General features: G+C 42.3%; 1 protein-coding gene across 4 annotated transcripts in view; it reads left to right on the forward strand.

Moving 5' to 3' along the window:
• The window catches only part of ltbp1 (latent transforming growth factor beta binding protein 1), a 129,408-nt gene that overhangs the window by 54,259 nt on the left and 48,416 nt on the right, over positions 1-26,733 (forward strand). For all 4 annotated transcript variants that reach the window (XM_022765122.1, XM_022765123.1, XM_022765124.1 and 1 more), the window contains exons 4-8: positions 6,275-6,420; positions 15,349-15,519; positions 22,722-22,928; positions 24,079-24,380; positions 25,840-25,942. In XM_022765122.1, coding sequence (XP_022620843.1) covers positions 6,275-6,420; positions 15,349-15,519; positions 22,722-22,928; positions 24,079-24,380; positions 25,840-25,942 — 929 coding nt within the window. The remainder of the gene's footprint in view (positions 1-6,274; positions 6,421-15,348; positions 15,520-22,721; positions 22,929-24,078; positions 24,381-25,839; positions 25,943-26,733) is intronic.

The raw sequence follows: 26,733 nt of genomic DNA on the forward strand, positions 1-26,733 counted from the left end.
TACTTAAGTCAAAGACAGACTGACAGTTATTATACACTGTCAGAAAACCATTAATGTTTGAAGCAAATATTGTGACAATCCATGGAAGATTTGTCAGTGGACCAGAGAAAACTTCAACTTGCTGGAGGTCACCAAAGTCATCAGCATTCCTCTGGGGACGTTGATTGTCTGTACTACATTTCATGGCAGTACATATTATTTGTGACGTTTCACAAACCTTCAAACGTATCATGCTCTAGATCTCAGAGGATCACCACAGTTACCAGGATTCATCCTCTGAGGACAGTGAATTTACTCATCAAGACAGTTGGGGTTGGACCACAGCAGAGGACCGACTGGCCTACAGAAACTCCCATCCCTAGATCCATAGAACATTGTTAGTGTGGCTAAAACTTGTTTGGGGAGGAAGTCTTTAGGGCCCCAACCAAAAATAATAGATATGAGACCATGTCTGAATTATACCTGAGGATAATTGGAACTGATCTAAGCCCATGTTGTTGACCTTAATAGATGCAAATGCAGAGAGAAATCAAGTCTGCTTGCATCCATGCAAGACATATAGACACAGATCTGAGATCTGTGGCAATAGAAGAGGACCCTACCCTACGTAAACAATACTAGATATAATTTCGCCCTGGCCAGACCCGTCACAGGTTTCCCTGATTTGCTTGATTGATGGATGCAACAGTCATTATCCCCTTTCTTATACATTGTAAACACCAGGCTCAGGTTGCACAAAACACCTTAAGTTTTAAACTTAAGTATGACACTTAAGGTTAAATTTTGCTTTCGCTGACAAATCATAAACTGACTGCCGGTCAAACCTGTGATGTAGAATCAGTTATTCATCATTAAGGGTGTCTCCTGGTCGAGGAACACTCTTGTTCGAATGTGTTCATTTTCTTAATTTATCACTTTAAATTCAGCCATGTTGTTGATATGAGTCAAAGGTACCTTTCGTTTTTTTTGTTTTTTTTTTTGGTTGCTAAGGTCTTATGTGCAATTATTTAACTGACTTTAAGTGATTCCTTAAGTATACAAGCAGAAGAAGTAGAAACCCTTTAACAACTAACAGTAAGTCACCATTTTAAGGAGAAGACTTAAGGGTGTTTTGTGCAACTGTTTGTATATCTCCATGCCGGCGACAGCCACAACTGGAGGCATATTGTTTTCAGGTTGTCCATACGTCCATACGTCCATACCATTTTTGTGGTTGTGATTGGCACAAACATTCACTTGGACTCAAGAATGAAATTATTAGAATTTGGTGGTCAAAGGTTAAAGGTCACTGTGACAACAGGTTTTTGGCCATAACTGAAGAAAGAAATTCATGCACTAATTATGACACAATTTAACTCAAATATCTATAGGGATAAATATTGATGACATTTCATATCCAAAAGGTCAAAGGTCACCTTTTACTGTGACATCATAATGTTCTGTTAAATCACTCATGCTGTAGCTCAGGGGAGATTGTGACTATATTTCCTGTAACTTGGCTGGTTGACGGAGTGTGTAAAATGTATTTGTCTTGATGATAAAGGATGTGATACACAGTTTATCTCTTGGCAGTACGTGGACATCCACATCATTACTGTGCATACTGGAGGATGCAGAAGAATGCCTGGAGGTTCCGATCACTAACAGCTGACCAAACAGTGATGAGCACACACGCATATATTCATGCTGACTTTTATTTTTACCACAGGCCCATGCCAGGATTTGGGGGCTCAAATAGCCTTACTATTTGTGTTATGCATACTAAAGTCATACACAAGCAGTCCATCTGGTGACATGTCAGGACAAAGTGTCTGTGTTTAACTGTTGACAGTCTCTGGTTGGTGACTTCAGCTTCTGTCCCACATCATAAAATAGACCTGAACATTTGGGGTCTCTAACTCTACAAGTACAGCATCGTGACTGAAGGCAGGTGTGTGTATGAAGTATTGTGTGACTGTGTCTATAGGCAACTATATTTATAGCCGGGACAGAGCTGGGAGGGACGGACAGTCTCTTTTTGAAAGCATTCATGTTTGTGTTTGTGTTTACACTTATTTGTAAACACAAAGGGATTTATTTATTTATTTGTAAACACAAAGGGATAGAGAAAAGTGGTTTGAAAATACAACTTAAGCTTGGGAGAGCGGTGTACTGAGAGTGGTCGTTGGACACTTGGTTCAGCCCCTGAATCCTAATGTTGGACAAATGTATTGACAGGTACCTCAACACGCAGGGCACTTTCAGTACCTGGATAGTTCACTCTAAACGGTCAAGATTGAGTGTAAAACGATGGACACTTCTCACCCTCAGTAGTCAGCGTCTTGGTGATGTAGTGGAAGGGGAGGGACCAACACTGTATTTTCAATTTTTCAATGGCGGCTGAGGAAAGCGGACACGTTTTCGGTGCTGATGGCGGCAGTAAAACACAAATTTTTAAATGCCCAATAAGTAACTTCTGCCACTAGGGGTCTCTCAATCAAATCACACTGACACATGCACATAGAGGATATGATGTCATGGACAGGCGACCAAATGACACGTACCGTTACCATGACTAAAATCACAGATTCCTCTGGTTTGAGAATTGATGGAAACCTTTGAGATATGGTGAGCAGTAGCCTGGCTGTTCACAAAGTCACTAGATTTGTCGACTGTACTGCAGACTGCATCATTCATTCTTTTCTTTAAGTTATTTTTTGGGTAGTTTTTTGGGACAGTGAGAGAGTGACAGAAGAGAGAGAGAGGGGATGACATCCTGCAAAGGACCAGGGCTGGATTTGAACCCGGGCTGCTGAGCCTAAGTGGTATGCCCTCCTGCATCATTCGTTCTGAAAGGTCATGATTTCACTCTGGCTTACTGCCATTGGAAGTGCTGGAGCGAGGTCAACTGAGTCCCTTGAAGCCCTGAAGGAAGACAACGCTTTGGTCCTGACAGGTCTGGTGGTTTCAGTGATAATGTTACAGCCTTTGATGTTTTTCCCAACCATGGCTTGATTTTCCATTTGTGGCAAATAATACTTAAATGACAAAATTTTCTGAAAAAAAACACTTACTCCATTAGATGCTCACTATGTGCTCCATTAGTCAGTCACATAATGTTCCCGAAACAAACCTTAGTGGAAAAGTCACAATGTTAGTTTCTATTTGCTTCTTGCAACAAGTCAAGCTAACAAATGTCCATGTCTGAAACCATTCCCTTGTTCCCTCATGTTCTCTCACAGTGAGTCCTGCCCAAATCACAAAAACATACGTGGGCAGGAGCAACTTCTGGTTTTCTGTTTGTGTTTGTGTAATATTTCATGTGTTGATGAATGTTCCTGCTCTGGACTTAGAGGACTCATTCTCTGAAATGACTGTTTAACAGAATCTACTGAAGATATTACTGAGGTTTTCAGCCCAGTAGTATGGTCAAAGTCAAGACTGATAAGACGGGAAAGGAGTGGTGAGAGGAAGTGGAGGATGATGACGCTGGTCTTGAAGAACTTGAAGAATTTGGGAATACTTGAGGAAGTGATGTCATTTCAGAGGATCAATATAAGGACACTGCAGTGTTTTTCAAAGGGTAAATCAGTGAATCACCAGGGGCAGAAAGATGCTGTTGCGCTGCTCTCTGTAGGTTGAAACTTTCAACCTCTTCTGGCTGCCTCAGTCTCTGCTGTGACAGTAGCTGGTTTCTATCAGCTGTCAAAGTAACAACTGTAGAGAGCAGACATCCACCAAGGTCAAACAACCCTACATATGTCTGTCAGAGCCAGATTATTACCTGGATCTGCACCAAACTGTACAAACTCTTAACACCATTAATGTGTCTGATAGTTTTTCAAGATCCAAACATTATTTCCTGAGGAACCTTTCCTCAACAATGTTTAGTAATTGGATGCACTCCTTTAACCGGATCCACACCAAAAATTGGCTCTTCTTTGGTCCATTCCCCTTCCCTCCACCAAGTTTGGTACAAAATGCAAAGTGTTTACTCGTTTCAGCTCTTTATCTGTTCTCTTCTCTCCTCTTTTCTGTGCTCTCACAAACAGTATTTTCATGCAGCTGAATTCACAATAAAGCTGTTGACATGTTTTTCTGTGTCATGACAACAGGACAAGTTTGAAACAGTGTCTGAAATGTGGTCCATTCAGACTACATGTGTGGTCAGCTGAATGAGAGATGTAGAGGTGTGTCTGCTCTCACTTGCGGGGGAGTACAGAAGACTCTTTTCTACAGAAATCAGACAGGGTTTGTCCAAAATATCTTGTTGGCAACACTGCTTGTAAACACCCATGGTTACGTAATAGAACCTGTTTGCGCCAAAACAGCCAATGGGGAAATTCCAACACTTGGCTAGCCAACCAATGGTGCAACTTTATCACTCACTCAGTCAGCTACATTTGTGCTTATAGGACTGGGCCTGTGGTTATGGTCCAGCCAAAAACACCTGCTTTGACAGTTTACCACAAGTTTAAATAAATACGTCAAATTTTTGGCAGATTGACCAAAAAATGCTGATAGTTCATTTATGGCTAGGTTTGGTATCCAACAGGAAATATTTTAATTTCTATGGGTACACAGTCCAGATGATGAGTACTGGGACACGATCATGCACAAGAGGAAGGATTGTTGTTGACGGTTAGTATAGTTGCTCGTCAACATTGTCTGCTGGTGCAAGCGGATAATGTTCATGTTATTTCTTTAAGTCAGATGCTGATTATTCTTATTATATTGAAAAATATTTCAAAGACTTTGTCTCCTGAGGAGGCAAAGCGACAGTCTGGACCAGAGGTGTCAGACAGAGAACCTAGAACCTGAATAGAACACACATGGGAGAGCTGAAGAGTCTGACCAGTGTGATTAGCTATCCAGTCAATTAGGTTTGAATGTTTCCAGGCCTCACCCAGAGCTGCTGTGGCAGCTGAAGCAGCAGGAGAGGGTCAGGAAGGGAGAGAAGCTAATGAAGAGAGAGATGAAGGAGTGTAGGAGAAGGAGGAGGAGGAGACAGCCAACAGGCTGCTGTTGGAGAGGAAGCAACAGGTGAGACAGACAGCAAATACAGCCTGAGCTGTAGATATTATTTAATATATGTGCAGCAGATCACCTTATATATGCTATTATTTGATAAGAAGCCCCCGAACCACTGCCAAAAGGTTCTCGTGCAGCAAACAGCAGCAGCAGGGCACTGTGGTCTGTTTGTATTGTCGTTGATTCCACCCCCTTTGTGCCCCCTTAATAGGGCCCCTACTGTTCTGACTGGACTTGTCTGCTGGTATAGTGCCAGACTGTCTGATGGATTTCTGTTTCCCTCACTCCCTAGATCAGAGCCTTTCTGAAACACATTTAAAGTCTAGAGGAGATGTGACATCATCATGTCAGTCTCTCTCTCTCTCTCTCTCTCTCTCTCTCTCTCTCTCTCTCCATATAGCCTATGATTGGCTGTATCGGTATCTAGGTGTATCTGGGTGGTGCACATTTTGAAGTGTTGCATCAGAAAAGGTTGATGGAAATCAATTGTGCAAAAAGTTTTACATTCACTTGGACTTGGCTTTTCTGAATAAGTTTTGACGTAGTAAACATTTAACTCCTGTTACACCCACACAAAACACATTTCTATTTCTTCACCTCTGGACATAATGAAACTTGGCCAGTACTAGTTGACATGAAAGAATAATTACAACTTGTCCTGGACCGCTCTCTCCATTTTTCTCTCACAGATCGCCAAGGTGACTAGTTCTGTTTCTTCTTTCTCTTCAAGGTTTTTGGTGTTTGGCAAACAACCGGTTTTGTTTCTGGTTCCTTGTGTAACATAGCCTATACCGCCACCTTCTGACAACACTATGCAGCCTAGTTGATCCGCTTGACAGTTATTTGGAAACACAGCTACTTTCTTCTTCCCATCACTTTGACAGAACTGCAGTCTGGTTTCTGTTTCTGAGTCTTACCAGGGGCCTACATCTTGTGGTGAATTCTCTGAGGTTCTGGTCTTGAAGTAGGATCTGTACGATGTCCGCCTACATCCCAGAGAGTGTTCCTGACCCGCAGTGCAGTCACAAAGAACTTTCTCTTCATGCTAATCATTTTCATCCACAGGAAATGTGCTCCTCAGTCCATCAATTTTTCTGATTGAACCCAACTCAAATTGAATGTGCTGAAGATTAGAGCCCTAATTATGCAAATACCTACAGCGTTGACTGTATATCTATGTCATAGATTTGTTAGTTTGTGTTGCTATTTAAATTTAAGATGATGAATTTATTGTATTTGACTATGTTTTCCTCTCCCCCTCCAGGATCCGGCCCATTCCCATGCACCCAGTACAGAACCATCAGTACATTATAAAGCCCAAATACTACCACACACACACCACACAGACCCATGTCCAGTCCCAACCAGAGAGACCGATCCCCCTGAGAGTGGGACACAACCCCTTCCATGGTGAGTGGGAAACTCTACATAATGATTTTGAAGATATTTTCCAGTACATTTCCTTACATTTGTCCAGTTTCCAGTTCCCTGCGGTTCTCAAAAATCAGCTTCCAGAGACTCGATCCATCACAGTCATGTTGATTGTGACACTGCCAAATGCTCACTTTTCAGTTCAGTTCACACTAACATCACTGTGCAAAAATAATTTTAATAGTACTAAAGTGGACATGATGTTCACTGTGATGGTTTACACGTGTCATCACGTCTCTGCAGGTTGATTTTTGTACAGGAGTAATTTGAAAACCAGTGGATTCCTGTGATGGAGAAAGGCACGTTAAAAAATCTAAAGCAACACTTGTTGAAAAGTGTTCAGCAGTAATTTAAACTAAAAGCTACATACATACATTTTTAGTTTAAAGATTTTGGTTCTTTAGTGAAGGTAGTTTCAGAAACAGTAATTTAAAGGAGCTAGGCTATTTGTAAGTTTTACTATTGCTACATAGCTAACATTAGCTTTAACAGCTGTTTACTGACCAGTCTTGCCAAGACTTTCAGCCTTATAACTTTCAGAGGTTATAATATGTCCTCTGAGCAGCTACTTCTTCAGGGCAGATTGGACGCTACAGTTACTCAGTATCGGAAAATAAGGAGACAGACTGACTGAGCCAGAGCTAGCTGGTTAGCATGCTGACTTCAGTAGAAGAGATGAAGTGAAAGAAATAGAAGCAAAACAAGAGTTAACATTGGTGTTTGTTTCCAACTCTTGAGACAGCTGTTGGTGAGTAAAGGAATAAAGTTTGATACAGAACTCACAATGTTTCTTCCAGATTGGTAAGTTAACAGCTGTTAATGGTATTGTTAGCGATGTAGCAATAGCAAAACTTACAAATAGCTCCTTTAAAGTTTTAGAGACTCACACTATAATGTTCAATCACCAGAGATAAAACCAGTCAGTCTGTGGTTCAGGGGCCGGCTCCATTATAACAGAGGTAGATTACTGTAATGACCCAATGTTTGCCTGATCTTAAAAGGCCAAACAAGCTAAATCAAGAAAACAATGACCCAATTTAAACCACGTGTATTAGCTGTGGGAAAGTCCATGAAAGCTTCATATGTCAAAATGAGTTCAGGGACTTGCAATGGAGGAGATGTGAAGGTTTATTACTAATTTTGTGAACTTTCATTTCAAGAGACACATGGGTAAACTCTGTGAGTAGCTTACAATGAAATTCAAGTAATGATAAGAAGAAATCATAATCTCTTTTTCCACAAAACATCATATTTTAGTTTTAAGGTTTGATTCTGCTTTGGAAACCAATCATTTGGCCAAGTGAGAAATCCTGGGACTCCCTGGAAAGGGTTCTTTATTCTTGGGATGAAATAGTGGTGTCCTCGGGGGAGAACCCCTCACTTTGCTGAAACAACAAGAGCCTCGATAGAAATGAACAAGTGCATCTGAACACCTTTTACCTTTTAGACCCTTCACGTTTTGTATTTTCTATCCATTTTCAATTTTTTGCATTCACATTTTTATGAGACACTTCATATCAGAGCAGCTCAATCCGTTTAGACAGAAAAGAGAAAGTTTTCTGGACCAACGTTGGCAGGTGGTCAAACTCCTACAGATCAACAACAGCCATAATTCACAAGCTGGTGGTTGGTTATTGTGGTTTGTCATAAATTCAAGGCCAGAATCCAGCGTCAGACTCTCCAGTACGCGTCTATGAATAAGTCAATATTTTTCTGTGCAGACTACACTTTGAGTGGTTGTGCCTCTGGCCTGAGGGATATTAATGGGAGGTCAGCAGACAGAACAGTGCTGGTGTTTGGCTGCGCAGACCCAGACCTGGCCACATTGAGCCAGACCCAGTTTCAAAATAACCTCCTCTGCTCAGTTTAATTTCAGCCAGCAGTATGTAAATGCCAGAGAAATGGCCAGACATCAAAGGTGCAGAAGGAAATGGGACAAACACATATAGAGAGGGGAGAGGGAGTCATTCATGTTCAGCACATTTGTCGGAAAACCAGAGAGAATTACTGGTTTTATATATATGGCCTCTGGACTTATTGTAAGTCCTGTATATGGTCTACAAAGAGTGTTTTATACTGAACCAGTACTGAGACAGAGAGGATTCATCGTAGTGTGACAAAAATATCTAATTGCAATTTTTGACCAAATTTCTGATTGTGATTGCAATTTAAATTTGACTGTGGTTTTTCCAGGTTTTATTTTTTCAGTCAGAGAAGAAATAAAACATTGTAAAATATATATGAATATAAGCTTTAGTAGCTTTTTACTGAATCTGAATCTGATTTCAAACCCACTTTTAAATCGCTTATCTGAGCCATTTAGGCCTGGTTTACAGTTTTCATATAAATAAAATTCAGACGAGACACTTTCATTTACTCTTACTTATGTTTTTATGAACCACAAGTGAGACAAAATTTTCTGTCTTCATCAGCAGCTCAGTGTGTCTTGTATTTGATCATACTCATATAGGGACTGTGTTGTTATAATAATAATAATAATAATAATCACTGTCATTTAGTGTAATGTCAGCTGCTGTTGTCACGAGGACAGAGGAGACTGAATGTAGTAAGGAAATCAGACAATGAGTGGATATGTCCACACCCTGCTGACTGACAGAGTTGCACTGTGGTGGAGTAAAAGTTAAATATGTAAACTTCAGTCAAACCCAAACTCTAGAGGTGGACTAAGCAATCAGATTTAAATCCCTTTTGAAAACTTACTGGATGCATTTACACCTAGAGACCAGATAGCCATCGATCCGCCCAGTGTGAATGGGATCATTTCAACGTTAGCATGTAACTAAAGTTTAGGCAGATCCAGACTCCTTGTGACTGAGTCCTGGTTCTTAATGTAACAATGAGCCTGAAGAATTTGTCTTCTGTCATTGTCTCTGTTGATATTTTAAGAGCGAGGAGTGGTGGAAGGAGGAGGAGCTGAACAAAGGACCTCCCTGTAGAGGCCCAGCCCATGAACCAGAGTGTAATACTGTGGAAACCACTGGATAATTGAATGAATAAGCAGGTGTAAGGTACTCAGTGAGCGTATGATCCTATATTACATGAATTTCAATAATATATCAATGATGTACTGAACGTTCCTTTCCCTTTGTACTAGATAGTTGAAAAGAATCAGAGCAGTGCACTCTGACTGTGACTTCACTGATAAAAGCTGGAGACTTTAAGTAATAATGACAAACTCCTTGTGTGACACAATTTGCAGCATAAATTTTAGCTTCATGTTATTTGACTCATGAATCCTAAATGTTAACTGTTGACAGGAAAGAGCACCAAATACCCACAAACCCCTACAATGCACCCATACTGTCGACATCATCTGTAACATTTTCCCTCGTCAAACAGGAGACCTGAACAGTCTTTCAACCTCTGTTTATCCATCCTAGTGTTGGAGGTGGAGTTATTGAGTTCATACATGTTTCCTTCATTGTTTACCACTTAGAGCAAAGTTGTGTGTCTACAAATAGCATTTCAGGCCTTTGAGGCTAAACTAATGTGAATAGCATGGCTGGCTTTTGGGCAGCGTGCAGCCAGTGCTTCAATGACATGTTTGCACTAAAACAAGAAGCCCACAGCCTTTCTGTCAGCCCCTTCCCATGTGACAAACAACCTGTCAGCAACTGGCTTTGGTGCCACATCTGGGAAAGTTATTCCCCATCTCCCCTCAGCTCTCCCTCAGCTCCCTCACACGGCCCAAACACCCTCTGAAGAACGGCCATGGTCTCAGCCCTCACTGAAGGTGTGGGCAGAGAGGATCATCTTACCATCACCACAGTGACCACTCAGAGTCGGGACTTCAGCACCTCAACTTGTTCTAAGGGGCAGGGAGAAAGGAAATAGTCACTTCACTATAAGACCAGTTCATTTTTAGAGACCAACGTGTTTCAGCTTTTGGCCGTCCTGAACTCTACCTCTGAGACTGAGAAGTTGTTGTTCATGCCTCCATCTTTCTGAGAAAACTGACTTTGTCGCCTCTTTGGCTTGACTTATTCACCTCTATGTCAATGACTTGATGAAGCCAAAAGCTTAAATACCTACAACACTGTCGGACTTATGATGGACAGTTTAAAAAACAGGATCAAAATTGATGCTGCAGAACCAGAGATACATTCTTTTTTTTTTACTTCATAGCTGTGTCCTAATTCAGTGCCACATCCTCCTACAAAGGTGTGGACCTTCGTAACCGTCGTAGATTGCGAAGGCCGAACCGAAATGAGACTTCCTGGTCTACGGAGGATTTTCGTTGCACATCACCAGCTGTGCCCTTACCATTGCATCGCAGAGCACAGCACCTGTTGCCTAGAAACCGTGACATGTAACCTTTTTTTCACAAAGACTTGAGATTGTACTATTAGCTGTTGAACTGAGCCGTAACAGAGTAATCCTCTCTGTCAGCATTGTTTGCTTTCATTACTGGCGTGCAATGAATCTTGGGACAGTCTGGACTGAGATTGTCGTGTGTGGTAATGACAGACCACATTCCTTGGAGGAAAACAGTGGCTGAGAAGGCGCTTAATGCTGAATGATTGAGTTCAAATAGATGGAGCAAACCCAGAAGACTCTGAAGGTAGCATTAATGACTGAATCTGATTCAGGAGGTCATGGGTAGACAGTGGATGTCGATGAGCTGCAGGGTGACATGTGACCTTTTGGGTTGATTGAAGACCAGACGGGTCTTCAGCCCCAACTGAAGCTGACTCAAGTAACATCACTCGAGGACATTTATCAGACTCCAAACACAAGGCTTTATAATATATATATATATATANAAGACTTGAGATTGTACTATTAGCTGCTGAACTGAGCCGTAACAGAGTAATCCTCTCTGTCAGCATTGTTTGCTTTCATTACTGGCGTGCAATGAATCTTGGGACAGTCTGGACTGAGATTGTCGTGTGTGGTAATGACAGACCACATTCCTTGGAGGAAAACAGTGGCTGAGAAGGCGCTTAATGCTGAATGATTGAGTTCAAATAGATGGAGCAAACCCAGAAGACTCTGAAGGTAGCATTAATGACTGAATCTGATTCAGGAGGTCATGGGTAGACAGTGGATGTCGATGAGCTGCAGGGTGACATGTGACCTTTTGGGTTGATTGAAGACCAGACGGGTCTTCAGCCCCAACTGAAGCTGACTCAAGTAACATCACTCGAGGACATTTATCAGACTCCAAACACAAGGCTTTATAATATATATATATATATATATATATATTATATATATGTAGTGTTTCAAATATGACATAATACTCCCCAGCAACAGTAAACAGATGTGTAAAATGTGTATAGTTGGTGCCATTCTCCAACAAAGGAAAAGGGATAAAGATATCATGTTGTGTGTTGCACATAAAATCCGTTTCAAAAAAACCAGTCAGCTACTTGATGATCAAGAAAACGTATCTGTTAATTTTCTGTAAGTAGCAGCCAAGAGGTGCAAATGACCCGTCTTCTCCCTCTTACTCAGTCCTGGTTTCAGTCTCTCCTCTGACGCCTCTTTTATTCTCCCCCCTGGCTCAGATAAATAAACCCACTGTGGACCAATGAAAAACATCAGACAGACAGAAGTGACCCCCTGACTTCAGTAGTGACTCTACCATCTCCCTGCAGCCTGGCTGAACCTCCCCCTGAACATTTTCTTCCCTCAGGTTGATTGATGTCTGTGTTGTGTCTGAGATGCTCTGCTGACTCTCTTTCCATATGCTCCACACAACCAGAGAAATCTGCCAGCAACGTGTGTGTACTGACAGAGGCACAGAGTTGGAGGAGGAGGGAGGGTTTAGAGGATCAAGACATGTTTTATCATGGCTGTCCAGGGAGCTCTGCTCAGAGCCTTGTCAGGGCCGGTTTGACATGGTGGAACTGATTGTTTTATGGTGAAGAGAAGTTAAGGCTGGTTTCATTTTTACTACCCTGAGATTGTTGTCAGCAGAACAGCAGCAGCTTTGGTCAATGGGTCAAACACATACAATGACCGTCTTTACTTTTATCTGACAAGCCAAACTTTGTGGCTGAATGAACTATGACATGGTTAGTTTCTTTAAAGGAGTTATTTGTAAATTTTGCTATTGGTACATAGCTAACATTAGCATTAACAGCTGTTTTCTGACCTTCAGTCATCATTGTCTTTACAAGACATGAGCTTTACAATACGTCCTTTGAGCAGCACTACTTTGTTAAGGACAGACTGGATGCTACAGTGCCTCGGTATCAGAAAATGAGAAGTCGGGGTGCCCCGGTGGCTCAACTGGTAGTGCGTGTACCACTTAGGCTCTGTCCTTACCACAGCGGCCATGGGTTCGAGTCTGACCCATGGTCCTTTGCTGCATGTCGTCCCCTCTCTCTCCCCAACTTTCCTGTCACTCTCTCTGTCACTACCCAAATAAAGGCAAAAACTGCCCAAAAAAATAACTTTAAAAAAAAGTTAAAGAAAATGAGAAGACAGGCCGACCCAGGCTGGAGCTAGCTGGTTAGCATGCTAACTTCAGGAAACGTTGTGAGTGCAGCATCAAATATATTTCCTTTACTCACCAACAGCTGTCTTCAGAGGTGGAAGCAAACACCAATGTTAACTCTTGTCTCTACTTCTGTTGAAGTTAGCATGCTAACCAGCTAGCTGCAGCCCGACTCACTTCACCACCACCCACTCCTAGCAAGAAACCATGTTCAGCAACAGTGAAAAGTTACAAATATAACCTTTGAACCATGACCAGGATTTTCTACAGACCTTAAAGTGGTACTCCAGCAATATACATGTCACTCCCATAAAGTTGGGGAACTCACAGGAGACAGATTTAAAAAAAAAGACAACATTGAAACATCAGAGATCGATGTAGTCTCTACTATGAGTTAAGATCCAAAAACGCTGGATCGTACATCTCCCATAATGCAACTGGATGTATGTAGTCCTGACCATAATTTTACCACTGTGTTAAAGCTTTAACAGCATCAGTAACCATGAATAACTTAGATTTAGCTGTCGTCTAATGTAACAGTCAGTGTGTGAGTGTATGTTCTGAAACTTTTCTTTACGTTTGTGGTTTGTACGACTGAAGACATCAGAACCTCGTCACATCTTTCCCTCCTTCATTTCTTTTTGGAAATAATCTTCCCTCTAAAGGGACTCAGACAGACCATGTTTAGACTTCAAATCCTGGACCTCCATATATGATCTTGGCAGCTTTTCTCAAACCTCCTTTCCATTAGCCCTCAGTTGTAATCACTACATCATATTAGGTCCCCTGTGGATGCGTAGGTAGCCTGGGACATGTTAATCAGTGGTTTTCCTTCCTCTCAGGTTCAGAACACATTCCTCTGGCTGCTCCGTTCCACTCGGAGCATCTGTGCTCTTCAGTGTGAACAGCTGACAGCCTCAGACGCAGCACTGAGAGTTGGAGACAGGGGCTTGGATCTGACACAGCCCAGAGGGGAAGGCTCAGAGAAGAGAAGAAAGCAGAGGTTAAATGTACCTGAAGAGATGTATGTGAGGCATCACTGCACAGCATGTAGACAGATTAACTGTGACAGGATGTTTGTACTCTTCACTCCTCTCTCCTTCCTGTCAGTCAGTACTGAGGGCTGAGATTATGAGGGTGGGGAATAAAACTCAGCAGACAGGGGTAGATAAGCTCCTGTGCAGCAGATAGCTGCAATAATCTTTCAAATGTGGATATAAGCACCAAAACAGGTGTGTTTGTCCCTCTGGGCCCATTAATTTGAAAAATCCCATGAGCCACTTGAAATTTCCAATTTTCAAGATGGCTGCCATTTCTGGCATAGAAAACATATTTTACCACAGAACTTTACCCACAGATTTCACTGATTTGGTAATGTAATCCTGTTTTAGACTATGAGGATGTGTCACATTTACAACTCTTAAATTTCCTCAGAGCTTTATTTGTGCAGTGTCTAATATGTAACGTGAAAAATTCTGCATAAAACACAATGTATTTGTAAACCATTTATTATGAATGATGAACCAAAAGTTCTGTAAGAGTCGACAGTCTACTTGATTATACCACCAGGCTAACTTGCTAGCGCTAGGCTAGTTAGCGAGCTTTTTTGTGAGTAATATTTTTGCTGAAATATACTTTCATTTTTTACAGTGCACTAAATTTCACTTTCTATATTGTAAAAATGTTTGATCTAACACCAGGATCATTCATATGAGAAAATAGTGGATGAACTTATTGCAAAAAAGAACATTTCCTTGCCAGAAACAGCAGCCACCTTAAATTTTGAAGTGGCTAACATGTTTTATCTAAAGAGTAATACCCGAGGAGGATTTGTGCCAAGTTCAGTTCTTGTATACACATTTGAAAGATTTCCCTGAAATATGCAGTTATCTGCTGCTTTACCTGTCTTACAGCACTTCTAAATGCTGCTGGGATTTCTTCCTAATTTGCTAAAACTGAAGAGTAAAAAGTAAAGAGGAGGAAAGAATGAGAAGAAAAGTGCAGAGGACGGAGTGCAGGCTGAGAGCTGAAGGTGCCATGCCTGCTGTGTGTCTATGTTGGAAGAAAGCTGGGTATCCACCTCTCAGAGACTTACAGTGTGATGAAGAACTGGACCATGTCCCAGAGTTTTGTTTGCCGACTTCTCTCCCTCCCACATTTTTTTTTCTTTTTTTTGCTGCTCACGTTTCAGAGGCGCCACTGGACTTAGGATCAGTGGAGGAGGAACAGATAGAGAGGAAATAAATGCAGGGAGGAGACACATCACTAGTTTTTCAGAATTGAAAATTACACAGTAGATAATTTGTCGTTGTTTTGGAGCCTCACCAGCTGATTGTTGAAGAGCTTCAATCTGAAAGTGGTCTAACTTTTTTTCCCGATGGATCAGAGTATAACCAGATTTCTCCCCCTCCTCCTCATGGTGGGTGCCATGTTCTCAGCAGCAGTGGGCAACCACACTGGGAGGATCAAGGTGGTCTTTACACCCACCATCTGCAAACTGACCTGCACTGGAGGCAAGTGTCACAACAACTGTGAGCAGGGAAACACCACCACCATCATCAGTGAGAACGGCCACGCTACAGACACACTGACTGCACCCAACTTCAGAGTAGGTGAGTTATCGCACACACACACACACCCACACACGCACGCACACACACACACACACACACACACACACACACACACACACACACACACACACACACACACACTGCTCTCTATGGGTGGTGCTTCTGTCTACCACCCAGTCTGTGATATTAAAGCTGTTGATGGAAAACATATAAACGCCTTGAGCTTTAACTGAACATGATGTGCAGGATTCACAGACAGTGATCTCTATTTAAAATCAGCTGAATAAAAAAAAAATCAATGCTGTTTGTCACTGTGATCTGTGGCAGCTGTTAACTATCTAACATCCTTTAAAACATCAGACCTTCTGTCTGTGGTGTTATCACAGAAAACAATTCATGTAATGTGTGTAAAAAGGAAGGAGTCGGTTATTACCAACTCTGCAGTTGAGCAGATTTCACAACATTGCTTTGCTTTTATGGCCGAAAACGTACCTGTTTTGATTGAGTCTCACTGCTCTCATCTCTGTTAACACACTGTTCACTACCCGTCCATCACCAAACAGCAGACACACACAGTCAGAGAGCAGCGGGTGAACAGGTATTTCTCTCAGGAGCTGGTGGAGACCAAACACAGAACTAAAAGAGAGGGAGTACTGGACTGAGACTCATCTAGTGACACAAATCAGCTGCTGATAATATGGTGACAAGATGTCAATTTTGTATTGGCCAAAGAAACCCCCAACAAAAACAATGACATCAACAAAAAACAGGCACTGATTCAACTTTAGAGGTTGCCGAGTTTTCACCATCTGCAGGTGGTTTGACAAACTGAATTCTAATCTGCTTCAAGAGTTTAGTTTTTATTTAGTTTTTAATTTGATGTGTGGCAGTTACTGTACATGTTACTTTACATTCAACGTGTTGGAGATGTTGGAGATTTTAGGATGCTCTTTTTATTCCTCCGCACCGGCGACCGTCAGTCATTCTCGTTGACACGATATCTCAGTAATGCCTTGAAGGAACTTCTTAAAATTTGGCACAAATATTCACTTGTACTCAAAGATGAACAGATTAGAATTTGGTGGTCAAAGATCAAAGGTCAATGTCATTGTGACCTCACAAAACACTTTTTTGGCCATAACTAACAAATTCATTCACTAATTATGACACGATATAACTCAAATATAACATATAACCTTCATATTAAAAAAAGGTTAAAGGTCAACTTCACTGTGACATCATAATGTTCTGCAAAAAACTTCTGACCATTATTCAATGCTGGAATTTAGGAAGGAGAGATGTGACCATGTTAACTGCAACTTGACTGGTTGGTGGAGGAAACAACCACGAGGAGGGGATTTTAGTTTAACTTGTGACAGGTCTGTTTTGAGGCTACAGGCCTCAGTATGCTTCAAACTAACCAGGCCATATGAGAGTCATGCAACCTCAGATGTTCTGAACAGCCACTCTCAAAGGTGGGGCGAAAAGTCTATAGCTTCCTCCTTGATCTCCCTTTAAGAACTCAGTGTCTAAAAAGTTTGTAGTCTCAACACAATGAATCACCCAAATAGATTTTATGATGCTTGAGAGCTAAAGTCAGACCCTGTCGACCCACTGATTTTAGGGATGTCAAAGTATGGAGTTTGGAAAGTTAAAACATTTGTCAGATGAGTGCTGTTAGAAGATTCACAAGGACTGGGTTTGAAACATACTGAGGCATTTGAATGGACATTAAGATGGGAGGGAAGTTCTCCTCCTACTTCAGGTACAACAGATGATGTATTTGGGCTCACTGAATCATTGTGTTTGGGATCTCTGTTCCTGAACTCTTGTAGACAGAAGTTGTAGGAATTGTTTGAAATAATAAAATTCATTCATCATCTGTTTACTGTAAGACTCTGATGGACTGGTAACTTGTGATCAGACAGTCAGTACAGTACAGTAAAACATGTTTTCCCTGTTTTGGTACCTGCCAATTTATTTTGATCACAGCATCTTTGGAAGTCTAGATGCACTGTCTGAACATTGGGAAGCCACTGTAGCCTGATTAAACTTGGGTAAATGCCCTTGAAGTGAATGTATACAGTAATATAGCTGTGTCAGGATGTCACCTCCTGTGTATTGGAGCTTCTGTGTACTGGGTGTTCTTTAATGTGTTGCACAGACCTGACAAACTGTGTCTGAACCTGCCTCAGCCCTTACAAGGAGCAGATCAGTGTCTCTGGCTCTGACACATGCAGAAACATGGGAAGAGCGGAACAAGATGAATTCCTGTCTGACTCAGCTGAACAAATTAGTATAACTGGAGGTAGACCAGCTCAGAGAGAGAAAACAGCAGGCTGTTAACTCTGGGCGACCCGGAGCGACGCTGCTAGTCTGTTAACTGGAGCTGAGCTGTCGTGATGTCTGGTCAATACATGTCAGTGCTGCTTCTGCATCAACATCAGAGCTGCACCGGCACCTGAGAAGGTGGACACACTCCAGAGTCCACAGTGGACAAAGTAGAACAAAAGGTCATTGAAGGAGACTTTTGATTTTCCATCAGTCATGATACAGAACTGAGTGTTACTGTGTGTTTTTAAGTGTACACTGTGACTCCAGCATTTATTATCACCTATTAACCATCACAGAGGAGCAATCTACCAACCAGTGGACAGGACCACTGCAGTCAAGACCACTGCAGTCAAGACCACTGCAGTCAGGACCACTGCAGTCAAGACCACTGCAGTCAGGACCATTACAGTCAAGACCACTGCAGTCAGGACCACTGCAGTCAAGACCACTGCAGTCAGGACCATTACAGTCAAGACCACTGCAGTCAATACCACTGCAGTCAGGACTATTAAAGTCAAGACCACTGCAGTCAAGACCACTGCAGTCAGGATCACTGCAGTCAAGACCACTGCAGTCAATACCACTGCAGTCAAGACCACTCTAGTCAAGACCATTTCACTCAAGACCACTACAGTCAAGACCACTGCAGTCAATACCACTGCAGTCAAGACCACTGTAGTCAAGACCATTTCACTCAAGACCACTACAGTCAAGACCACTGCAGTCAGGACCATTACAGTCAAGACCACTGCAGTCAGGACCATTACAGTCAAGACCACTGCAGTCAAGACCACTGCAGTCAAGACCACTGCAGTCAAGACCATTTCAGTCAAGACCACTGCAGTCAGGACCACTGCAGTCAAGACCACTGCAGTCAAGACCACTGCAGTCAGGACCATTGCAGTGAAGACCACTGCAGTCAAGACTACTACAGTCAAGACCACTGCAGTCAGGACCACTGCAGTAAAGACCACTGCAGTCAGGACCACTACAGTCAGGACCACCGCAGTCAGGACCACTACAGTCAGGACCACTGCAGTCAAGACTACAATCAGGACCACCGCAGTTAGGACCAGGACTATTGCAGTCAGGATATAGTCAGGACAACTGCAGTCAGGACTGAGTCAGTCAGGACCACGTCAGTCAGGACTACAGTCAGGACCACCACGGACAGGAGCAATATAAATCTACAGGTTGTATCAGTCGGAAAACACAGCAGTGTAACAGATGTTTGTTCTTTTTCAATCAGCTGTTGACACTGTAATTCTCAGAGACAATTGTAGATTCTTCTCATTGCACCTGGATCTGACTGACGGTGTAGAGACAGAGTGTCAGACTCCTGAGCCTGTCCAGACTCGCCTCGCTCCTCCTCTGCCCTCACTCTTTCCTTCTTCCCTGTGATAGGCTGCAGACCTGAGCCAGGGAGCTGGGAGGATGAAAGTTTATTTACAGTCCAGACCAAGCTCAAAGAGCCAAGACAGAATAAAACGCACTCGTCTTGTTTATCACACTTATCACACCTGATGAGAGAGGCGATGAGGGCAGAGTGTTGTTTTATGAATCAGTGGAAGGAAGGGGTGGATGTGTTGAAACTCGCCCACAGTCCATGATGACATGTTGAAAGAGATATCCACAAGATCAGAGTTTACAAAGAGAAGGAAAATATCAACTTGAAGAGCTGTCATTATATGATTTTATTTCTTTTATTGTGGAGCATTTATTAATTATTCAAAAGAATAATTGTATCACAGTGGAGTAAACTTTCTTTTCCACCACATGTACCCTGGTCATGTGTTAGATAGATGCCTCATGTCTTTTCACCAGCCCAGGTCTTCATCCGTCTGTATCCTGAATGATACTGGCTGCATCTTTTATTTCCTTTCTTTTCTCTCACTCTTTCTACAGTTATAGTAAATAATGCTACGTTTAGAAATGTGCTTCTTCTTTTACTGTGTTTTAGTACAACAGATGGATATATATGGCACTTTTTAAATCCACTGCAGTTGTCTGAAAGGTGTAGTTAGTTTTGCTGTGGTACAGCAAGTCTGGTATTTGCTACTGTCCTGTGTCATGCTTCATTTTTGTGAACATGTTAGCATTTAGCTCAAAGCAGCATTGTATAGCCTCACAGACCTGCTAACATGGCTATAGCCTCTTAGCCTGGCTTTATGCTAACACTTGGGAACACAGTGTTTTTTATATTTGTTGACACAGGGAGCATTTGTTTAAATTTGGCAGCCACACATCAACCATGTCCAAGCAACAACTGAGACCAGGAGGGTCGGGTGGCATTCACAACCTATGATCAATAGGGTGTTTGATGACATTATCAACATTAGAGAAACATTGTGTATGAAGAAATAAGAGCTTTTACTGTAAATACTACACTTGGTAAATTATTTGTGCATACATTCCTTCAATAGAATATTATTCCATGGTGCAACTAGTGCAACTGTTACTGCAACCACAGCTATTTTACTGCAAATGCGCAACTGTTACCTGTTCTGCAAAATCCACAACCAGCTGCTGTTACTGCAACACATTTAAACACATTTAAATGTTGTATTAAAGGAGTAATTCTGGATCTTCATCCTGGATCATGTGCATACATTTCTCCTCCTTCCTGTTTTGCTTATTTTTTTCTCAACATATTTTTCAGTCGCGATGTGGTTCGTCTGGCAAACTCTGTAGAAACAAACAAATGTGAGGTGAAAACTACTCAGCCAGTTGCTGATAGTTTGGTGATAACAGAAAATATTCATGGAATTACTCAATTCATTTATGAGGATGATTTTTAAACTGGCCTGATTCAGGCTGTTGTGTGTGTATCCCATTTGGCCGGCTGCAGCCTCTGGAGAGAGGATTTAAGTGGTGTTTTTCCAGCTCTTCTGGCATATTTTCTCCCAGGTGAGCGCAGCAGCTTGCCAAGTGCTGAGAGCTTTCTGGCCTCAGGTCTTGCTTCCTTTATTGAAGACGCCTGCAGCTGCCAGCTCGTTTGTGTCAGTTGCAGTCCAGACGGTTTCAAATCATTTACAGTTGGATTAAATCAAATAGAAATTTGGGGGCGGTTTGGGAGGTGAGTCGAATGTGGAGGGGAAGGTAGGAGGACTTGAGGGAAAAGACAGGTGTAGCACTTTATGTAGCTTAGCTTTCTCCTCACTGTGCCTTTCATTTTATATGCAATAACTCCTGTGTACAGTATATGTGTCGTGTCAGTCACAATCTGAATTTCTTTCAGTTGAGTTTCTCAGAGTGGAGGATTGTGAGGCTGTAGTGAGGACATTAAACACACAGAGGTGGCAGCCCTGAGAGTACACTGTGAATAAAAAGGTGTAAACTTATCCACTGCACCTGGTCACAGACTGTAAATAAAGATGGACGTAGCCTCTGCAGCGTCACCCACAGGTTTCTGAAGAGAGGTTTTGAAGCTCAGAGTGCACTGCTCCACTGTCGCCATCTTGCTAGTGTCTGACTCCTCCCCTAACTCCCAGCTAATCCAAAAATGGACAAAGAGGAGGGGCTTGTGGGGAGCTGAAACTTTGGTGCATGCCAGTTTGTGGCAAGCATACACTCGTCCACCTGTCACTCAAAGAGGCCACGCCCTCAATTGTAGATAACTTTAAGCCTTAATAAAACGTAAACAGGTGAGTTATATAAACAGTTGTCATGAAGGAGGAAATTAGCTCTAGAGACCAAAACTGTTTTTGTACCAGGCTGTAAACATGTTTATTTCTGCTGTAAAGTTGGACATTTTAACATGGGAGTCTATGGGGACTGACTCACTGTTGGAGCCAGACTCTGGTGGCCATTAGAGGAACTGCAGTTTTTGGTTCTTCAGTGTTGGTTTCATGTTTCAGAGGCTGATGCTTTGTAAAAATGCTTGCCACAACAAATATGTACCGAAGTCTCTGCTCCAGGATCCTGGATTTGCTGGGAGTTAGGGGCAAAGTCCGACACTGCCAAGATGGTGAAGGTGGAGCAGCTCACTCTGAGCTTGAAAACTACTCTTCAGAAACCTTTAGGTGACGTCACGGAGAATACGTCCATCTTTATTTACAGACAGACAAACTTACTTTGAGAGTGGATGTCCTGTTTTCTCAGCTGAGTGTAAAAAATAAAGGCTTGACACATAACAGATGTTGCTCAACTGAATGAAGGATTTCTGAGGAATAATTCATGCTGCTGGTGCCTGGATGATTTGCGGGAAGCCCCATGATGATGACTTGATGGTGAGGGGTGGGGGTGTACATGTTTACATCATCAGAGAGAGTTTAGGCCTTTTGGCCACAGAACAGTGAACTCACTGTGGCCCTCTCCTCACTCTTCTTACATCAGCCCCATACTGTCTGCTGGGTTCACACTGTGTGGTTGAAAGAGTGTGCGTGTGAGTGTGTGTGTTTGTGTGTGTGTCTGACACCTGTTGTGCTGTGGTGGGCTGTGGTGTGCTGTGGTGTGTGGGAGCAACATGATTTATGTGAGGGTTAACACCTGGCACACCACCCTCCTCTTCACGTTGGGTGGTTCTCAGCCTCTGTGTCATCCACTAAAACCTTGGAACGTACAGACTGGATTACCACACTTACACCATGGATGTGTGCCAACACATTTACCAGACAAAACATTGGCCATGTGTAGATATCAGCCGTTCTGTCGACAGTCGCTCCATCAAAGCTGGTTTTCTGTTTCATGAAATATAGTTTCAGAGGCTCTGAGTTTCTGAGGAGGAGGAAAGAGGAACTGAACCGATCTTTAGTGCTGCATCCTCATACATGGAGTTATTAAAACTATGTTTTAATTATTGTATAAAACATGTTCAGGATCTCCTTAGCTTTATATGTACACACACACGCACGCACACACACACACACTTTTACATCAGCATGACTGCCTCCTTGCTCTCTCCTCAGTGGTGTGTCACCTCCCATGTATGAATGGAGGCAAGTGCAGCGCCAGGGACAAGTGTCAGTGTCCTCCCAACTTCACTGGGAAGTTCTGCCAGATGCCGGTTCACAGCGGACACCAGCAGCACCAGCAGACGGCGGGCAGCTACAGCCAGACCCAGGTCCACTCCACACACACACTGCCACTGACCTACAGCAATGGCCAGGGAACTGGTGAGTAAAAGGCTTCATACCAGTGGTTCTGTAAAAGGTTCGGTGGCCTGGATAGAAAATGAGGCTGGAAACAGTAAAGCAGTATAACTTTCCTCCTCCTTACTGGAGGCGCGTTTCAGCCCATTTACCTCAAGTCACGCATTATAAAGGCCGCAAGCACGACTGTGAAGATCACAGCTCAGCTCTGGAGGGTGGTCAGGACTCATGTAAAGTGGAGGTAATTAGTGGTAAATGGGCTACAACAGGTATAAACACTGGTAACATAAACCCTGTTTCCTACAATAGAACTGTTCACTGTCCAGTAACTGAACAGAAACTTCGTCATTACATCTTAAAGGATCATTTAAAAGTTACAGGTCACATGTCCCTTTTCATTATATAAACCATCAGAGCATTTCACTCTTTCATTTCATGTCCATGTGTAGTTTGATTATAGATCAGGTCTAGGTTCTATATTAATGCTGTGAAAGTATCAAAGCCTCAGTCCACAGAGAAATGCACACAGCCTGTAGTCAGAAACTGAGCCTTAAAACCAGCCGTCAGGACTTCTGGACCTTTGTGATGTCACAACAAAGCAGTCACTGACTTTTTTTTCTGTATTTCAGAACTGATGAATAACACCACATGGTCTCCAGCTGTGTGTAACACTCCTCATTTGGAACTAACAACATTTGAACTTAATCAGTACCAATTATAACAGACATATCCCTGCATAAGCATGGAAAAAAACTTAAGTGAATGTGATTGAAGTGATTTATAAAAGGTTGCCAGGTTTAGTAAAATTTCTCCTCTTGGTTCATCACTGCCTTTTTTAAAAAAAAAAAGTTTCTGTTTCCTTTATTTGATAGACACAGTGAGGACAGACAGGAAAATCGGGGAAAGAACCAGGGAGTCACTGCTCAGGGTATTTGACCCATGTGGTTTCAGGCTCTTTTTTTGTTTTAACTTTATTAACAACATAGCACCAAGCAGTCATTCTGTCACTGAGCCAGCAGCTACAGGACAGAAAGTCCAAGTTAGTTCCAGACCAGTTTGATTACAGCATCATAACAGAAGTCATTGTCACTGTCACTGTCCTGAGAGTTTCTTTTTGACTCTTCCTAATACACTTTGATAGTGGTGTTGCTGTTGTTGTCCTGTGTGTCTCCAGTGTTCAGCCCCAGCATCGTCAACATCCACATCAAACATCCTCCAGAGGCCTCGGTCCAGGTCCACCAGGTGTCTCAGCTGGACAACTACCACAACAACGGTCACCAGCTGAAAGGTCCCCAGTCTGGCTCTTCCTCGTCCACCAGCTACACCTACCACCACACCGAGAGCAGCCAGAAGATCCAGCACCACGGCTACAACATAGTCTACCCCGGTCAGCACGGCTACCAGGTTCCTCAGTACCAGCCCGTCACCTCCAAGAACACGCTGGGCCGCTGCTTCCAGGAGACCACGGGCAGTCAGGTACCTCTCTGAAAGACCTGCTGTTCATCAGCATGAGTAAATGAAATACAGGCTGAGTCTGAATTCTGCACAATGAAATGAAAACTAGGTTGAGGCTGGTCACATGACTGCCAGTGTCATAGCAACTAATATAAAACAGTCAAGTCCTAAAATGTCTCAGTAAAGTTCAATAAGCAACAATTTTTCTGTTTTAACGTGATGAAGAAACAGTTTCCTTGAAGGAGAGAATAAGGGAAGTACTTTATATGATGTACTGTGAGACTCCACACTCTGCTGCAGTGAACATCAACACAACCAAGACACTCAGTTACACCTGAGTAAAGATCTGTGTGTGAAATCAACCAGAGCTCTAGACAGTGACGCTTTTCAGAATAAGAGACTCATTATAACATGATCACTGCAGTTTCTAGTTTATTGCTTCGGCACAAATTTCGACATCCCATCAGCCTCATCCGTAGCTGTACATTGTGTAGCCTATGTGCTGATTGGCAAATGTTAGCATGCTAAGATGCTAAATTAAGCCTGTGAACATGGTAAACATTGGTTGTGTCCAAAATCACTCAGTCATTCACTCCTCCCTCCTCACTGTCAGGGAGTTCAATGTAAAGGACTGTGTAGTGAGCTCATCAGTAGAATGAAAAACACTTTCAGACACTACTCAGGTCATTTACTCTGCACCCTTTTTCTGTCAGCGCCGGCACCAGTTATTTAATCAGACAGTGTCATTAGAATCTCTTTTTCAAGAGAGACCTGAGAACAAGAAACAGGCACAAGAGACAATCAACAAAGACAACAGAACTCCACAATACAAGAAACTAAGAAGCAAAGAATTAACAAAAACATTTACAGTAGTCATAAAATACAGCAAATAATAGAGATTTAAAATCTCCATGTGAAATGTAAGACTCTAGTTTGAGGGCAGTTTGCAGTGCATTCCATTTAGATGGTGCATAGAACCTGAAACCAGTTCAGCCAACATTAGTGCGAACACGAGGGATATCAAAGCAAAGCAAAGCACATTTCATTCCAGGTGAAAACACAATGTGCTGCACAAAGCATGAATTATCAAGAAAGTTGCCACCACAAAAAGTATGTGGATAGTGTAAAGATAAACTATTAGACATAAATTAAAACAGACACAAAAAATGATAAGTATGAATTAAAACCATTAATAAAATAAAATAATGAAGACCAACATCCAATCAGTAAAAAAAGGTTATATTGGTTGTATTGAGGGTTAAGTAATTAAGTAAGTTAAGTTACTGGATCGAAATGATAGAAAGGATGTGAGGTGGTTCGGAAGCTGTAACAGTAGAGCTTAATAAATATTTTATGTGTGTTCTGCATGTGTCCATCTGATTCACACCCGAGTATACAGAGCAAGCAGAGAGCAGACAAAACATCATTTTATATTAAAATAAAAGTAATAATTCACCCCCTCCCCCAATAACCCCAACAGTGTGGGAAGGCTCTGCCAGGTCTCACCAAGCAGGAGCAGTGCTGTGGGACCATTGGGACGTCCTGGGGTTTCCACAAGTGCCAGAAGTGTCCAAAGAAACCATGTAAGTACCTTTTGTCTTTGTTTTTGTCTTCTAGAAACCTCTTCTGTCTTTCATGTCCTCATCACATCCCTGGGTCCATCGGTAGTTTGGCCTGATGGGCAAATCAGGGGGAGTATGACTGTCTATGTGAAAACAAGTGGTGTAAAGCCTTTAGTGTCTCCAGAGGGAGCGACAGAAAGTCTGATAAACGTCCTCAAGTGATGTCACCTGAGTCAGTGCCTGTTGTTGTGAAGACATAGGTTTGAAGAGTAAAATAATCTGGTGGGTGTGGAGCCAGACAGAACTGATCTGACCAGATCCCCCACTCTGCTCCAGACTACATTAGTGGTCAGGTTGCATTGTGAGGAAAGTAGGCCCCCATGATGACTCCAAATATATTATAGAATGCAGTGGTTGTGTTCTCTTTTAATAATGAAGCATCATCAGTTACTTATCTGATAATAATATAATTAAAAACACAAGCCTGTTGTTTTGTGTCTGTGTTTACATGTGTGTGTTGCTGCCTAACCCTGTAAAACCCAGACATAGAAAAAAATTAGCAAAAAATGTTTTAACCTTCCAGATGTTGTAGGAGGCCTCTGGTGCAGAAATTAAAGTGGGCCATCTGGTCTCAGACCTTTAACAATTATATTTTTAATTTCTATTTTTGCTCAGACTCCTCCGCTCCCTTCCTGAGCCGAACCAGGTCACAATGACCCAGCCAAGGTGTTGTTACTAAACTGAGCGGCTTGGTGTCGTGGGATTATGTTTTTCAAAACTTCGCTCATCCTGGTGCATTTAAGGTATCTCAG

This window comes from Seriola dumerili, unplaced genomic scaffold (assembly GCF_002260705.1).
Source record: "Seriola dumerili isolate Sdu_G_001 unplaced genomic scaffold, Sdu_1.0 BDQW01000665.1, whole genome shotgun sequence".
In the NCBI taxonomy this organism is placed as follows: domain Eukaryota; kingdom Metazoa; phylum Chordata; class Actinopteri; order Carangiformes; family Carangidae; genus Seriola; species Seriola dumerili.